Here is a 17,616-nt window from a genome sequence, read left to right as displayed (position 1 = left end):
TGATATTAAGTCGGAGGATGTATAGAAAAGCCGACAGAAATTAACGCCAGCCTTTGGCAGGCGTTAATTTTTGAAAGTAAAATGTGCAGCTTGGCTGCACATTTTGCTTTCTGTATCGCGCGGGAATGACTAATAGGCCCATCAACATGCATTTGCATGTTGTGGGCGCTATTAGTATTGGGGAGGTTGGCCGCGCGTTTTCAACGTGCTATTACCCCTTACTGAATAAATATTAGAAGTTCTGTTCATCAAATGTTTTGAATTATTTACTCTTATTTATTAAATATGGTTTTACTATTACAATTGATGTTTTATATTTCTTGATTTATTAGTTATTTTATGAGAAATTGTGATGTTTCTGTTTTTCCATAATTGCACTGCATGTAGACTTGCATTTCCAGTTCAGTTCTTGTCATATGTTTTTATTTATACTATGGTCTCTTTATTCTGTTTTTGGCAAGTGTCTGACTCTGCATGTGTGACTAAGGTGAGGCAGCTAGCTTGTAGCTTCTATTGTAGGAATCTATTGCAGCTTGGTTTATTCTTTTTCCACAATAGGAAGTGTATTGGTGTGTTAGGTCTGTTGTAATATTTGCAGTGTTGCCTTTTTATGAGTAAGGTTGTTACTGTTTGAGTGCTAGCAGTTCATTCTGTTTTTGTCTAGGAAGTTTACCATTTTGTAATAGTAATTTAATTTTTTAATGGCTTTCTGAGGGCCAGGCCCATAAGCAATTCATGTTACAATAGGCCTGATACCTTGAGATCAAGGTGGATGATCTGAAATGTATACAAATGAGGGGAAACAAACATGCCTCCTTGTGATTTCCCCCCCCCCCCCCCCCCCCCCAGAGCATTCAAGTGTCCAGTTGTGGTCTGTGGAAAAGTTGGCAACCCTATTAGACCCAGGGAGTGAGAGATATATAAATATATTTACATGTAGATATGCACAGAATTTTATTTTTTTTTAGTTTCTCTTCTGATTTGTTTAATTTATGACCGAGCTATTATTATTCTAAAGCTTTTTGAAGTGCTTCCTTCCTAGCCACCTTCTGTAACAAAATGTGTGAATTGGGTTATAAGGCAGGTTGTTTTTTTTAAACGGGATATGTTGCTTGGGAGAATGATTTTCAAATATATTTATCTGGGTAGATTGCTGTGTGTGAGAATTGATCCTGTCACAGTGGCTGAAAGTTATGATGGTAACGTTCAAAGAGGTACATGGGTGCGTATGTGAGCGCATACATAGGTCCACACCCACATGTGATTGCAATTTTAAGTAGATATGCGCCTGTGCGTGCAAATGCCTCTTCTGCTGCGTAAGTGGGACAATTTTAAAAGGCATGCGCACAAATGCCATTGCCAGTTTTCCCAGTTCTACCAGTTAAGGGATAGGACTTCCAAACCCTCCCTAGTTTAACAGCCTCCCTTCTTCCATTTTAGCCTAGACCTTTAAAACCCTGCTGATCTGCCTAGTAGTTTTTTGTTTTACAACTTACATATCATCCATAGCTGGCAGTAACGGCAGTCGAGCAGGCAATGCGGGACATTGATCCCGCAGCACCGATGATACTGGAGCCGGTACTGTCAGTCTTGGAGCTGCTGTTGGAGTCTCTCCATATGCTTATCAGCACGTTAATGACCCAGCTAATGTTGGTTCCCAGGTTGGCATTGGTGCCTGTAGGGGCACTCGGCCGCCTCCTGCTAATATGGTGGCCGTTCCTAGGAGGAGGAAGCTCCGCCTAGGCTGGCCGAGATGCCAAGGCCTGCAGCCTCATCAGTGCTTGCCCCACTGGACAAAGGCCGAGAGCCCAGGGCCCCATCCCCTGTCGGTCAGGATGAGGGTCCCTATGACCACTGGGGAATGACACAATAGAGTCCTCCACCAGTGGCTCTGATGGTTTCCATTTAAACCCATCTCCTCCAGAGGCGCGAGGAAGGTCGCCATCTGAGGACCTAAGCTTCGCAGATTTTGTTCAGGTGATGGTGGAGGCCATCCCGTTTCAGTTGCCGACAGGAGGATGCCAGGCACAAAATGCTTGAAATCATCCAGTCTGTGGAGCCTTCTAAGGAGGTTGTGGCAGTCCCGGTGCATGACATCCTTAAGGAGTTATTGCTGAAGATTTGGGAACACCCCTCACGGTGCCTTCCGTGAAGAAGGCTGACGGCATTTACCTCATCAAGAAGGCTCCCAGATTTGATAAGCGTCAGCTTCCCCCACAAATCGGAAGTTGGCAAATCTGTTAACGAGAGCCAAGTATTCTCAGACCCATTCCTCAGCATCGCCGGGAAAGGATCACAGAGTGATGGATATTCTTGGGAGAGAGGTTTTTCAGGGAGCCATGCTCATTGCCTGCATAACTTCCTACCAGCTGTACATGAGCCAGTACTTGCGGGACATCTGGAAGCAGGTGTAGGAGGTGGCTGAGCAGTTGCCTCAGCAGCAGCAGGAAACCCTCATATCGTTGGTGAATAAGGGCCTAGAATGCGGAAAACATGAAATACAAGCAACCGACAATGTTTTCAAAATGGCATCAAAAGTCTCTGCAGCAGGAATTGGCATCCGCAGAATGGCATGGCTGTGAGCCTCGGATCTCTGATTGGAAGTACAGGAAAGACTCGCTGATGTGCCATGCACTGGAAAGAATCTCTGGGGACTTCCCCAGATCTCATCACTTAAGATAGAAGCAGGTTGAGACATACCAACCTCCAGGCCCTGTTACAGCCTGGTTGGTTAGTTTTGCAACTGCTCAATCTTTCAGAAGATGTGTCTTGAGTCCTGGTAGCTTCTAGAAAGCCTTCCACTAGAAAGTCCTATAGACTGAAGTGGAGAAGGTTTTCCATGTGGTGTGAGCAAAAGGCACTAAATCTGTTCTCCTGCCCACACAAAATCTGATTACCTTCCACACCTATTGGAAGCTGGCTTGAAAACTAACTCTGTTAGTTCATCTGAGTTCAGTTGGCGCATACCACCATGGTGTATGTGGTACACCCATCTCTGTACAGCCTGTAGTGGTACTCTTCATGCAGGGCCTGCTTCAATTGAAGCCTCCCCAAAAGCCTCCTGCTGTGTCTTGGGACCTCAACGTGGTGTTAGCTTAGCTGATGAAAACTCCTTTTGAGCCGCTGGAATGTCACAAATTTTTGGTGGCGATCATCTCAGTGCGCAGGATCAGCGAGCTCCAGGCCTTAGTGACTTATCCACCTTACATTTAAGTTTTATCATGACGGGGTGTTCTTGCATATGCACCCTAAGTTCCTGCCTAAGGTGGTGACGGGCTTCCATCTTAATCAGTCCATAGTCCTGCCAGCATTTGTTTTTCAGGCCCTGTTTGCACCAAGGCATACAATCCTTGCACATTTTGGACTTTAAGTGAGCCTTAGCCTTCTGTCTGGAGCAGACAAAGCCCATAGACAGTCCACCCAACTTTTTGTTTCTTTTGATAGAAATAGGTTGGGCATTGCCGTTTTCAAACGGATACTATCGAATTGGCTGGCAGATTGTATCTCCTTGTGTTATGCCCAGGCGGGACTGCATCTTGGGGATCTTCTCAAGGCTCATTCTGTCCGAGCCATGGCAGCGTCTGTGGCCCACTTGCGAGCAGTTCCCATGGAGGAGATCTGCAAAGTTGCGACGTGGAGTTCTCTCCACACATTCACATCTCACCATTGCTTGGATAGGGATGGCCAATGCAATAGTAGGTTTGGCCAGTCTGTCCTTCGGAATTTGTTTGAGGTGTAGAACCCAACTCTCTCCCAACTAGGGCCCGTTTGGGTTCAGGCTGTCTTCCCCCTCTTGTTACCAACAACACCATTGTTGTGCCCATTGGCACCTGGTTGGGTGTTTGGTCCTCTTTTATTTTGGGGGACAGTCTGTAGTTAGGGATTACATAGAAATGATGGCAGAAGAAGACCAAACGGCCCATCCATTCTGCCCAGCAAGCTTTTGCACTCTTTTTTTTTTTTTTTTTTTCATACTTCTGTTACTCTTGGCCCTTAGTAACCTTTTGGTTCTATTTTCCTTCCACCCCCACCATTAATGTAGAGAGCAGTGTTGGAACTGCATCTAAGTGAAATATCTAGCTTAATTAGTTAGAGGTAGTAACTGCCGCAATAAGCAAGCTACACCCATGCTTATTTGTTTACCCAGACTATGTAATTCAGTCCTTGTTGGTGGTTGTCTGTATATAGATCCACTGTTCTTCATTCCCCTCTGCCATTGAAGCAGAGAGCTATGCTGGATATGCATTGAAAGTGAAGTATCAGGATTCACCCAAGTGTGAGGAATACCATCCTGCTTGTCCTCTGAGAAAGCAGAGTTGCTTACCTGTGACAGGTGTTCTCTGAGGACAGGAGGATGCTAATCCTCACAAAACCCGCATGCCTCTCCATGGAGTTGGGTGTCTCCTTTTTTTGATTTATGTCTAATTCTATGTTATAACACTGAAGAGGGACCTCACGTGGGCACCTGGTATAGGACATGCCGGGCATGCTCAGTGTGCCAAGTGAAAGTTCTAGAAACTTTGACATAACTTTTCCTTCTCGGGACTCCATCTGATGATTTCACCCACGTGTGAGGACTAACATCCTGCTGTCCTTGGAGAAGACCTGTTACAGGTAAACAACTCTGCTTTTCCTATACATGAGGTTTCAGATCTAGACATATTGCAGTGTGAGAAGAGATTGTAAGAAAGGAAGAATCCTCATTAGGAGACGAGGATATTGCAGGCTTGAGAAGGCTTGTTGTTTACTTGGATTAATTAATGTTCTGAGCTATGATTTATAAAATAAGATTTATTTTCATTTTTCTTTTCAGCTATACCCGCAGTGGCTTTCAAAGTGAGTGAAAACGTAAAACATTTTATTCTTTTAAAACTACAATTTAAATATTTTAATTTACAGAGTAAATATTTCCTGTTGCTTGTGAAACAACTGTATGGGAAAATTTCAGCTTTATATGAATCTACCCTGAAATGTAAGAGAATCATACCTGAGAGGAGATGTGCTATGCAAATCACTTGGCAGACCTATGGCTTTTATATTTATTTATATAAATAAATTTATATATATATATATATATATATATATATATATATATATATTTATATATATAAATATATATATATTTATATATATAAATATATATATATTTATATATATAAATATATATATATTTATATATATAAATATATATATATATTTATATATATATATTTATATTTATATATATTTATATATAAATTTATATATAAATATTTATATAAATATTTTCCTCTGCAACTGGACTACAATTTCTAAGTTCAAAATTCATTTTATCTTATTATTTATATTTGGCATGGTTAATATGTCACTATATCCAAGTTAAATATTTAAATTATACAGTTTATATTACATAATTTTATTAATTACAAGTAAAACTATTCTATATTATTTATTATCATTATGTTAAATTGTCATCCAGTTATAATGTTCCATATGTACCACTGTTCTATGTAAAGCCCCCTTATCTCTGTTGGGCAGTTTATCGTTATATGTAAACCGGAGTGATTTATAGTCTCTATAAGAACCTCGGTATATAAAAATTAAAAATAAATAAATAAAATAAAATTTATTATTTTTATATACCGACATTCATCTCAATTGAGATATCACACCGGTTTACATTCAGGTACTGAATGGAATTTCTCTGTCCCCAGAGGGCTTACAATCTAAGTTTTTTGTACCTGAGGCAATGTAGGGTAAAGTGACTTGCCCAAGGTCACAAGGAGCGACAGCGGGACTTGAACCTTGGTCTCCTGGTTCATAGTCCACTGTTCTAACCACTAGGCTATTCCTCTTTATGGAATTGTCACTGTAAATGAAAATACACTGTAAAATTGTGATATTTTTAGCTATGGGAGCATGTGAACACTGAAGAAATTTAATTTTCACTATTTGTTTTTTCAATCTAATAATTTAATTCTCCCAAAGACCTATCAAACCTTGATCCTCCTCACAAGGGCTTATAAAACCCTCTAAGGGCTGTTCATAAGAGGGTTTGTCTGATGTTACCCAAGAAAATGATTGAATGTATTTATTTTGCAAATCATATGAAGGATAATTTTCAAAGCTTGGGCAAATGACTTGGCTCAAAATACGCACAGGTTTCCATGGTACACGTAGTTTTAACTAAGTTAATCAAAGGTATTCCTGGGGGCCAAGTTTAGATCAGGGAGGAAAGCAGCATGTGTACCTGCCATTTTCAAAAGTTCAAGTGTTATTTGTGTGCTTGCACCCTCAGCCGCACACACAAATAGGTGAAAAGAAGGCAGTTTCTTTTAGCAAGCAGACTTTGCAACTGGTTATTTTCAAAGGGAATAATACCCATGGTTTCCTTTTTGAAAATTGGCTGAAGTGTAATGGCAATAAGTGCTGTGAACATCGCAAACTCCACGGGCTAAAAATGTCTCTTTTGTGTCGAATTTGTTACAGCTGGAACTCTTTATTGTAATTGCAAGAGCCTATTGTGAATTTTTTAGCTAATTTGTATTTGTTCATCACAAAAGTGTCCTTAAAGGGGATAATTTTCTAGCGTGTAGACAGATGGACTATGGACCAGTGGGTTTATGCTCCCCTGCCAGCAGATGGAGAAAGAGCAAAATGACGTCACAGTATACATAAACCTGCAGTGACCCCCAGCCTGCCAATATTCTACGTCTCCAGCAGATGATGGCCGCACATCTCCCTATGGTATCTTCAAAGGATACTAATGACGCATTAGAATTAGGGCATCCCAACAGTGAGGTTACAATAAAAAGAAAAGTAGTCCCAAGTGCCTTTAATATAAAACTCAACTGAGCTAAAAGATTCCAATTTATCCCTATCAATTAAAAAGCACAATGAAAATACAAACTTTGAAATGTTTGTATGCTAATGCCAGAAGTCTAAGAAGTAAGATGGGAGAACTAGAATGTATAGCAGTGAATGATGACATAGACTTAATTGGCATCTCGGAGGCATGGTGGAAGGAGACACTGCTATACCAGGGTACAAATTATATTGCAATGACAGAGAGGAGCATTTGCTAGGCAGGGTGGTGATTTATTTATTTATTTTTATTTATTTAACAGTTTTTTATACCGACCTTCATAGTAGATAACCATATCGGATCGGTTTACATTTTAACAAGGGTAAACTAAGGTAACAATTCTGGTTAATAATGGATAACAAAGGAAAAAGGAATAAGTCAAAGTTACAATCAACAAGGAATGTATAAAACTTGGAGGCTTGAAGACAAGCTGGAAGGAAGATAAAGGCAGGAAGAATAAATATAACGTGATACGAATAATTTAACGGGTTAGAGCAAGTGCTTTAACCTGGAGATGCCAGTGTCCATTGTTCAGGAAGAAGTGTGTCAAAGACCTTGTAAGAAGTGCGGCTCAAGCTAGTGATTATCCGGAGGATCTGGGAAGGCTTGGTGAAAGAGCCACGTCTTTAGTCTTTTTCTGAAGGTTAAGAGGCAGGGTTCCAATCTGAGATTTGCTGGGATGTTGTTCCAGATAGATGGGCCTGCTATTGAAAAAGCTCTGTCTTTGGTCGTGGAGAGGCGTGAGGCTTTAGTAGGGGGAAATTTCAGAGTGCCTTTGTGGATATCTCTCGTTGGTCTGTTAGAGGAGTGGAGTTTGAAAGGGATTTCCAGGTCGAGTTGAAGTTGCTTATGTATGGTTTTGTGTATTAGGGTAATAGATTTGTACAGGATTCTGAAATTTACTGGTAACCAATGTAGATTTCTGAGGATGGGGGAGATGTGTTCACCGCGGCTGGTGTTGGTCAGCAGTCTCGCTGCCGCATTTTGTAACATCTGCAGTGGTTTGGTGGTAGATTTGGGGAGGCCTAGAAAGAGGGCACTGCAGTAATCTATTTTGGCGAACAGAAGAGCCTGGAGGACAGTCCTGAAGTCTTGGAAAAATAAGAGTGGTCTCAGTCGTTTCAAAACCTGTAGTCTGTAGAAGCTGTCTTTGGTAGTTGTGTTGACCATTTTTTTAAGGTTTAGACGATTGTCTATTATTGCCCCAAGGTCTCTAACGTGCGTACAGGTGATGTGAGCATTGTGTGGTGGAGTTGGAGGCAGATTGTTTTCATTTGAAGAGATGAGGAGAAGCTCTGTCTTTGAGGCATTGAGGACCAAATGTAAGCTGTTGAGTAGATTAGTAATGGATAGAAGGCAGTTGTTCCAGTAGGTGAGAGCTTTTGAGATGGATTCTTTTATTGGGATTAGAATCTGTACGTCATCTGCGTACAGATAGTGAATTAGGTTGAGGTCTGTCAGTAATTGGCAGGGGGGGAGGAGGTATATATTAAAGAGGGTTGGAGATAAGGAGGATCCTTGTGGTACGCCAAGGGAAGATTTTGTTAGCGGTGACTCCTTGTTATTGATTTTGACTTTGAAAGTCCTATTGCTGAGGAAGGACCTGAACCAATTGTGGGCTGATCCGGAGATGCCGATATCCTCTAGGCGATCCAGAAGGATGGTGTGGTTGACGGTGTCAAATGCCGCCGAAATGTCTAACAGAACTAATAAGAAGGAATGTCCTTTGTCTAACCCCATTATAATATGGTCTGTAAGCGAAATGAGGAGGGTCTCCGTGTTGCGTGATTTCCGGAAGCCATATTGCGAAGGGTGTAGGATCTTATGGTCCTCTAGATATTCTGAAAGCTGGGTGTTTACCAATTTCTCTGTAAGTTTGGCAACGAATGGTAGATTGGAGATGGGTCTAAAGTTGGCTAGTACGTTAGGGTCTAGATTGTGTTTCTTGAGGAGGGGCTTAAGAGAAGCGGTTTTTAGACTGTCTGGGTAGCTTCCTTGAGTTAGGAGGCTGTTGATGATATTTGTTAGAGGTCCTGAGATCGTGTCTGGGATTAGAAGCAGGAGTCTTGAAGGGATATTATCAGCTGGATGACTAGATGGTTTCTGTCTTTTTAGAAGGGCTTCAATCTCTTTGGTGGAGATTAATTCGAAGCTGTCCAACTTAGGTTTAAAGAAGGAATTGAGATTCTCATCTAATTTGAGAGGTGTTGTATTAGGCGGAAGTAGGGCGAGGGTATTTAGAATCTTCAGTTGAAAAAATGAGGCGAGTTCATTAGCCTTGGATAGAGCTTGTTCATCTGGAATAGGTGGCGGGGTTGATTTAGTTATTTGTGTTACGTAAGCAAATAGGGCCTGGGCGTCGTACTGGTAGTGGTGTATTTTGTTGGCGTAGTATTCCTTTTTTTTTTGTAGTATGCAGGTCCTATAGCGATGTAAGAAACCCTTGTATGCTGAAAGGGTAGTTGAGTTGGGGGTTTTTCGCCATCTATTTTCTTTATGGCGTAAGTCCTGTTTCATCTGTTTTAGTTCGGTGCTGAACCAGGGTTGATTTCCCTTTTTGTTTGGATTGATTGTTTTGGAGGTTATTGGGCACCATTTGTTTGCGACTGCTTCAGTAATTTTTTGCCAGGAGGATAGGGCTGATTCGGGATTAGATAGGTCCAGGTTGGAGAGTTCCTTGGAGAGCTGCTCGCTGAGTATATCAGATGGACATGATTTCCTGAATTGAATGGTGGAGCGATGTGGAGAGGTGTGGGTCTGTTTGTATGTGGAGAAGGAAGATTCTATCAAGAAATGATCTGACCAAGGGGATAGGGGTACATGTGGGATCTACTGTGCACGTGAATTTAGAGTTAATGAATATTAAATCCAGGATGTGACCAGCTTTGTGTGTGGGGCTGTTGATAGTTTGAGAGAATCCCATTGCAGTGAGGGTGGTGAGGAAGGCTTCGCAGATCGCGGTATAGCGTCTGTATGGAGGTTGAAATCACCCATAATCATTGTTGGTAGGTCTAAGTTAATATGTTTTGCTATGGATTCTATGAGGGGTGAGGGGTCAGTTTCTAAAACTCCTGGAGGAGCGTAGACTAACAAAATTTGTAGCAGTTTTGATTTGACTAATCCTAGTTCCAATTTGGATTCAGTCTTGATGGTGTGAGCGGTCAGTCTGAGTTCTTTCTTGGAGGCTAGAAGAAGTCCGCCTCCTCTTTTTTTGTGTCTATGGAAGGTGAAGATGTCATATAACTGGATAGGTAGTTGGTTGGTTAAGGCAATGTCCGAGTTTTTTAACCAGGTTTCTGTGATGGCACAGATGTCTGGGTTGGAGTCCAGGAGGTAATCATTGAGGATGTGTGTCTTTTTAGTTAAAGATTGTGCATTGAGTAGGGTTACTGAGAGTAGCGTGAGGCCTAGAAGTTGGTTCAAAGGTGACGTCATGATTGGAATGATTCTTTTTTGTAAGACATTTGTGGAAATAGGTAAGGAGATTCTCCTCTGGCTGTAAATGATTGGGATGTTGTATGTGCACATGATGAATGAGGTTCCGGGAGAGGTTTAGTCTGAGAAATATTTTGGTTGGGACTGGATACGACTGGTGAGAGTCTGTATGAATAAGAGAGATGTCTGTGGACTGATGAAGGAAGGTGTCTGTCTTAATGAAGGGCGGTTTGAAGGGCGATTTATGACCAGGATGGCATAGAGTCCAACAAGATAAAGGTCCTGCATGAGACTAAATGCACAATCAAATCTTTATGGGTAGAAATCCTTTGTGTGTTGGGGGAAAGTATAGTAATAGGAGTATACTACTCTCCACCTGGCCAAGATGGTGAGACGGACAGTGAAATGCTAAGAAAAATTAGAGAAGCTAACCAAATTGGTAGTGCAGCAATAATGGGAAATTTCAATTACCTCAATATTGACAGGGTAAATGTAACATCGGGACATGCTAGAGAGATAAAGTTCCTGGATGGAATAAATGACACTTTTATGGAACAATTGGTTCAGGAACCAACGAGAAGGAGCATTTTTAGATCTAATTCTAGGTGGAGCACAGGATTTGGTGAGTGAGGTTAACGGTGATGGGGCTATTTGGCAATAGTGATCATAATATGATCAAATTTGAATAAATGACTGGAAGGGGGACAGTAAGCAAATCTATGGCTCTAGTGCTAAACTTTCAAAAGGGAAATTTTGATAAAATAAGAAAAATAGAAAAAAAACTGAAAGGAACAGCTATAAAGGTAAAAAGTGTGCAAGATGCATGGACATTGTAAAAAAACAAAATAAAAAACATTCCAGAAGCACAGTCCAGATGTATTCCACACATTAAGAAAGGTGGAAGAAAGGCAAACTATTACTGCCATGGTTAAAAGTTGAGCTGAAAGATGCTATTTTAGCCAAAAAAGATATTAATTTAAAAAATGGAAGAAGGATCCAACAGAAGAAAATAGGATAATGCATAAACATTGGCAAATTAAATGTAAGACATTGATAAGACAGGCTAAGAGAGAATTTTAAAAGAATTTGGTAGTAGAGGCAAAAACTCACAATAAAAACTTCTTAAAATATATCCGAACCAGAAAGCCTGCGAAGGAGTCAGTTGGATCATTACATGATTGAGGGGTTAAAGGGGCACTTAGAGAAGAGAAGACCATCGCGGAAAGATTAAACAATTTCTTTGCTTTGGTGTTTACTGAAGAGGATGTTGGGGAGATACCCGTTCCGGAGAAGGTTTTCATGGGTAATGATTCAAATGGACTGAACCAAATCACAGTAAACCTAGAAGATGTGATAGGCCTGATTGACAAACTGAAGAGTAGTAAATCACCTGGACCTGATGGTATACACCACAGGTTTCTGAAAGAACACAAAAATGAAATTTCAGATCTATTAGAAAAAATTTGTAACCTATCATTAAAATTATCCGTTGTACCTGAAGACTGGAGGGTGGCTAATGTAACCCCAATATTTAAAGGGTTCCAGGGGCGATCCGGGAAACTACAGACCAATTAGCCTGCCTTCAGTGCCACGAAAAATATTGGAAAGTGATCTAAAGATCAAAATCATATAACATATAGAAAGACATGGTTTAATGGAACAAAGTCAGCATGGCTTTATCCAAGGTGACTTGCCTCACAAATCTTCCCTTTTTTTGAAGGGGTTAATTAATAAATATGTAGATAAAGGTGAACCGGTAGTTGTGGTGTATTTGGATTTTCAGAAGACATTTGACAAAGTTCCTCATGAGAGGCTTCTAGGAAAAGTAAAAAGTCATGGGATAGGTGGCGATGTCCTTTCAAGGATTACAAACTGGTTAAAAGACAGGAAACAGAGGGTAGGTTTAAATGGACAATTTTCTCAGTTGAGGATGGTGAGAAGTGGAATGCCTCAGGGACCCATGCCTTTCAATATATTTATAAATGATTTGGAAAGAAATACGACGAGTGAGGTAATCAAATTTGCAGATGATACGAAATTATTCAGAGTAGTTAAATCACAAGCAGATTGTGATAAATTGCAGGAAGACCTTGTGAAATTGGAAAAGTGGGCATCCAAATCGCAGATGAAATTTAGTGTGGATAAGTGCAAGGTGATGCATATTGGGGAAAAATAACCCATGCTATAGTTACACAATGTTAGGTTCCATATTAGGAGCTACCACCCAGGAAAGAGATCTAGGCATCATAGTGGATAATACGTTGAAATCGTCGGCTCAGTGTGCTGAAGTAGTCAAAAAAGCAAACAATGTTAGGAATTATTAGGAAGGGAATGGTGAATAAAACAGAAAATGTCATAATGCCTCTGTATTGCTCCATGGTGAGAAAGCACCTTGAATACTGTGTACAATTCTGGTCGCTGTATATCAAAAAAGATATAGTTGCGATGGAGAAGGTACAAAGAAGGGTGACCAAAATGATAAAGGGGATGGAACAGCTCCCCTATGAGGAAAGACTAAAGAGTTTAGGACTGGAGAAGGCACTGCTGAGGGGGAATATGATAGAGGTGTTTAAAATAATGAGAGGTCTAGAACGGGTAAATGTGAATCGGTTATTTACTCTTTCAGATAATAGAAGGACAAGGGAGCACTCCATGAATTTAGCATGTAGCCCATTTAAAACTAATCAGAGAAAGTTCTTTTTGACTCAGTGCACAAACTCTGGAATTTGTTGCCAGGGGATGTGGTTAGTGCAGTTAGTGTAGCTGGGATTAAAAAAGGTTTGGATAAGTTAATGGAAGAGAAGTCCATTACTTGCTATTAATCAAGTTGACTTAGAAAATAGCCACTGCTATTGCTATTATCAGTAGCATGGGATTTACTTAGTTTTTGAGTAGTTGCCAGGTACCTGTAACCTGGATTGGCCACTGTTGGAAACAGGATGATGGACTTGATGAATCCTTGGTCTGACCCAGTATGGCATGTTCTTATAATCTGCCTTCTAATCAGTGTCAGTGCTGCTCAGATGTTCAGGGAGAGTTGTCTTCCTCTGATTTTGCTAAGCCTGGATCTTCCCATTCTGATGGGTTGGTCATGGCCTTGACTGGGGGGATGCCACATCTTGGTTCTCCCTTGACTGGCTCCTCTGCTGGTGAGGGCAGTTCTGTGGGACCAGCTCCAGTTTCTTTTGGGCTTTGTCAGGACCTGGCTGCTTTTTTTTCTTGGGTGGAATTTTTCAAGCTTACAAGTCTTTCTTCAGGCACACTCCTCCGCTTCCCCCTTTTCTGTTCGGTTGGACCCTCAGCCGGTGTCTCCTCCCTCTTCCAGTCCTATGCTCAAGTTCCGGGGCTTGCCCCGGCTTCCTGACAGGAATCCGGATGGCACTGATGAGATTTATCTGGATTCCCTGGAAGATGGGAAAATTTCTCCAGGGCTGGAACCATATCTGTGGTTCTTTCATAGAGATGAATTATCAGCCCTGATTTCCCAGACCTTGAAACAGCTGGGTGTTCCTGGTTCAGATGCTAGTCAGAGCCAAGGAAGAATCCCATTTATGTTTCCTTATGTAAAGCCTCTTGTTTTTTCCTGGCGATGGATGCCATCCAGGAATTGACTGATCTGGAATGGGATTGCCCCAAAGGCAAATTTTAAAGGGGGTCTGACATTAGAATGCCTGTACTCCCTGATCCGGCTGTGAGAAAGTGTTTGTTTTTTCCCAAAGTGGATGCTCTGGTATGTGCTGGGTCTAAGCAGTTGACTATCCCCGTAGAGGGAGGAGCGGCCTTGAAGGATGCACATGATAGGATTGCGGCTATTCTTAAGCAATCCTTTGAGGCAGTGGCGATGAATTTACAGCTGCATCCTGTTGCGCCCTAGTGGCGAGATCTTGTCTGCTTCTCTCTCAGGAGGTTGATGAGTCTAGAAGGAACGTTATGGAGCCTGCTGCTAACCTCCTTTTTTGCAGGCGTAGGCTGTGATTTGGTCCGGACCTTGGCCAGAGGTGGCTTTGGTGATAGTGGCCAGACGTCAACTCTGATTGCGAAATTGGTCAGCTGACATAGCTTCCAAAGCCAGTCTTACCTAGATGCCCTTTAAAGGCTCACTCTTGTTTGGGAGCGAGTTGGAGAAACTGGCCAGTAAGTGAAGTGAGTCTGTGGTGCCTTCATTGCCAGAGGATGAGAAACTGTTACAGCGCCCCTTGGTATGAGGAGTTGTTTTCAGGGTTCCAGGCCTTTTTCGTCCCTACAGAGGTACAACCTTTCAGCAGTCTTGGCAGGTCTCAGTCCTTTTGTCCCCGGCAGCCCAAGAGAGGAGTGGGCTCGGGTGGTGGACCTTCCTGAGCTTCCCAATGAAGGTTTGCCAACCTACCTTCTGCAACAGGAAATAGGGGGATGTCTCTCTCCTTTTATCAGAGGTGGGTTGAGATCACATCGGACCAGTGGGTCCTGGAGGTGATACACAAAGGGGTATGCACTAGAATTTCAAGGTATTCCTCTGGACATGTTTATGGTGTCCTCTTGCCACTTCCCGCAGAAGAAGCAGGCAGTGGAGTTCACGCTTCAAAAGCTCCTCAGACTGAGGGCTTTGTTCCAGTGCCCACGTCTCAGAGTGTGGGGTGATATTCCATTTAGTTTGTTGTGTCCAAGAAGGAAGGCTGCTTTCGTCCCATCTTGGATCTCAAGAAGATCAACCGTCACTTGAAGGTGACTCGTTTTTGAATGGAAACCTTATGCTCTGTAATAATGGCAGTGCAGTTGGGGAAATTTCTGACCTCCTTGGATCTGTCAGATTGCAACACCAACAGTTTCTACGCTTTGTGGTGTTGGGGTGACATCGGTTTCAGGCATTGCCTTTTGGTCTCACCACTGCTCCCAGAACATTTTCCAAGATTATGGTGGTTGTAACTGCGGCCTTGCGAAAAGACTGAATCCTGGTGCACCTGTATTTGGACGACTGGCTTATTCAAGCCAAATCTCAGGAACAGAGCTGCCTGGTGACACACGAGTGATCTCCTTATTGCAGGAGCTCGGTTGGGTGGTGAACCTGACCAAGAGCAATCTTCAACCATCCCAGTCGTTGGAGTATCTGGGGTCCAATTTGACATGGGACAGGACAGAGTTTTCCTACCAGAAGTTTGGATCCAGAGATTGATGTCTCAAGTGCATCAGTTGAACACCATATGCCCGATTGTGTGGTTCTACCTACAGGTACTTGATTTGATGGCAGCTACCCTGGAAGTGGTGCCGTGGGCAAGGGTGCATATGCGTCTTTTTCAGCATGCTCTGCTATCTTGTTGGAATCTGCAGTCTCAGGATTATGTGGTTCAGCTCCACTTGCCAATGGAAATCTGCTCCCACCTCCAGTGGTGGTTGCAGGAGGATCATCTGAGAATGGGAGTTCCCTTGTCCTCTCCGGCCTAGTTGGTATGACAGATGCGAGTTTCCACAGTTGGGGGTGCTCACTGTCTGGAGTTAACTGCTAAGGGGTGCTGGAATGCCGAAGAGTCCTGCTGGAGCATCAAACACTTAGAGGCCCACGCGGTACAGCTGCCATGCTTGCAGTTCAGCCATAGGCTGCGGAATTAAACAGTTCACATGATGTCTGACAATGTGATGACGGTGGCCTATATCAGTCGCCAGGGAGGAACCAAGTCTCAGCAAGTGTTGCAGGAAATAGATCAGCTGATGGAATGGGCAGAAGGTTATCTCCAGAAGATCTTGGCCTCTCACGTTGCAGAAAAAGACAACATAAGAGTGGATTTTCTCAGCAGGTACCCAGGAGAGTGGGTGTTGTCAGGTGAGGCGTTTCTGCTCATTGTGGATTGCTGGGGTCTTCCGTTCCTAGACCTGCCGGCTACTTCTCGAAATGCAAAGGTTCCTCGCTTCTACAGTCGCAGGATCGATCCATGGTCCTTGGGAATAGATGCTCTGGTACAGGTTTGGACGGAAGACAGATTGCTTTATGCCTTTCCTCTGTGGCCTTTGCTGGGCAGGATAATTCGCAAGATCAAAGGCACAGGGGGCTAGTACTCCTGGTGGTGCCAGACTGGCCCAGGCGTCTGGTATACGTATCTGCGACGCCTCCTGGTGGAGGCCCCCCTTTGTTTTCCACCACACATGGATCTGCTTCAGCAGGGACTGGTTCTTCATGAGGATCAGACTTGATTCTGTCTGTTTGGCCCTTGAGAGGGCTCATCTGTTAAAGCATGGTTATTCTTCTGCGGTGATTGCCACTTTACTCCATGCTCGCAAGTTCCCCACTTCCTTGTCTTATGTGCAGGTTTGGAGTGTTTTTGAGGCCTGGTGTGAAGGACGGGGTGTTCTTCCTCGTTCAGTTAAGATCCCTCTCATTCTGGATTTTTTGCAGGATGGATTGAATCAAGGCTTGACTCTTTAATTCTTTGAAGTTGCAGGTTGCAACTCTTGCCTGTTTGAGGCCTGGTGAATGGTGTTTCCTTGTCGTCTCATCCTGACGTGGCCCGTTTTTTGAAGGGAGTGAAGCGCCTTAGACCTCCCGTGAAGTTACCGGTTCAATTGTGGAGTCTTAATTTGGTGCTGGACTTTTTGGCAGGCCCTAAATTCTGACCACTGCATAGCCTTTCCTTACAGTTGACTTTGAAGACTGTGTTCCTGGTGGCTATATGTTCTGCGTGTCAGATTTATGAGCTGCAGGCACTGTCTTGCCGGGAGCCATTCCTTTGGGTACTGTGTACTGTTTCATCCTTCTTGCCCAAGATAGTCTCAGACTTTCATTTGAATCAGTCCATCTCCTTGCCATCCTTGGATAAAGTCAGGAATACAGAGGAGTTTCGCTTTTTGCGCTCCTTGGATGTTAGGTATCTTGTTGTGCGGTATCTGGAGGTCTCTTGAGTCTTTTCAAAAGATGGATCACCTGTTTGTTCTTCAAGGCAGAGTAAGCCGGGCACTCCAGCTTCACGGGCTACCTTAACTTGTTGAATTAAGGTGGTGATCACGGCTGCATATGTGGATGTGGGAAAATTGTTGCCTACTCAGTTTAGGGCTCATTCCACTAGGGCTCAGGCAGTGACATGGGCGGAGGTTAGTCTGTTGTCTCCCGCCAATATCTGCTAAGCTGCAACATGGTTCTCCTCACACATGTTTTCAGGGTTTTGTCGTGTAGATGTGCAGGCCTGGAAGGATGCAACTTTTGCACACGCGGTGTTGACTGGACAGCAGGCAGTCTTCCCATCCTGTTGGGAAGTAGCCTTGGTACATCCCACTGGTCCCGAGTCCTTCTGTTTATAGGCTAGGAAATGGAGAAATTATTTACCTGATAATTTTGTTTTCCTTAGTGTAGACAGATGGACTCAGCTTCCCTC

General features: G+C 42.9%; 1 protein-coding gene across 3 annotated transcripts in view; it reads left to right on the top strand.

Annotated features, from left to right (window-relative positions):
• C2H18orf21 (chromosome 2 C18orf21 homolog) overlaps positions 1–17,616 on the top strand; it is an 86,169-nt gene that overhangs the window by 6,441 nt on the left and 62,112 nt on the right. For all 3 annotated transcript variants that reach the window (XR_003854624.1, XM_029589847.1, XM_029589846.1), the window contains exon 2: positions 4,814–4,836. Coding sequence is in view for 2 of the 3 variants with exons in the window: in XM_029589847.1 (XP_029445707.1) it covers positions 4,814–4,836 (23 nt within the window). In the remaining variant the exon portion in view is untranslated. The remainder of the gene's footprint in view (positions 1–4,813; positions 4,837–17,616) is intronic.

The sequence above is a fragment of the Rhinatrema bivittatum genome, chromosome 2 (assembly GCF_901001135.1).
Source record: "Rhinatrema bivittatum chromosome 2, aRhiBiv1.1, whole genome shotgun sequence".
NCBI lineage: Eukaryota > Metazoa > Chordata > Amphibia > Gymnophiona > Rhinatrematidae > Rhinatrema > Rhinatrema bivittatum.
The sequence above is the reverse complement of the archived record's forward strand: the minus strand, read 5'-3'. Positions and strand labels throughout refer to the sequence as shown.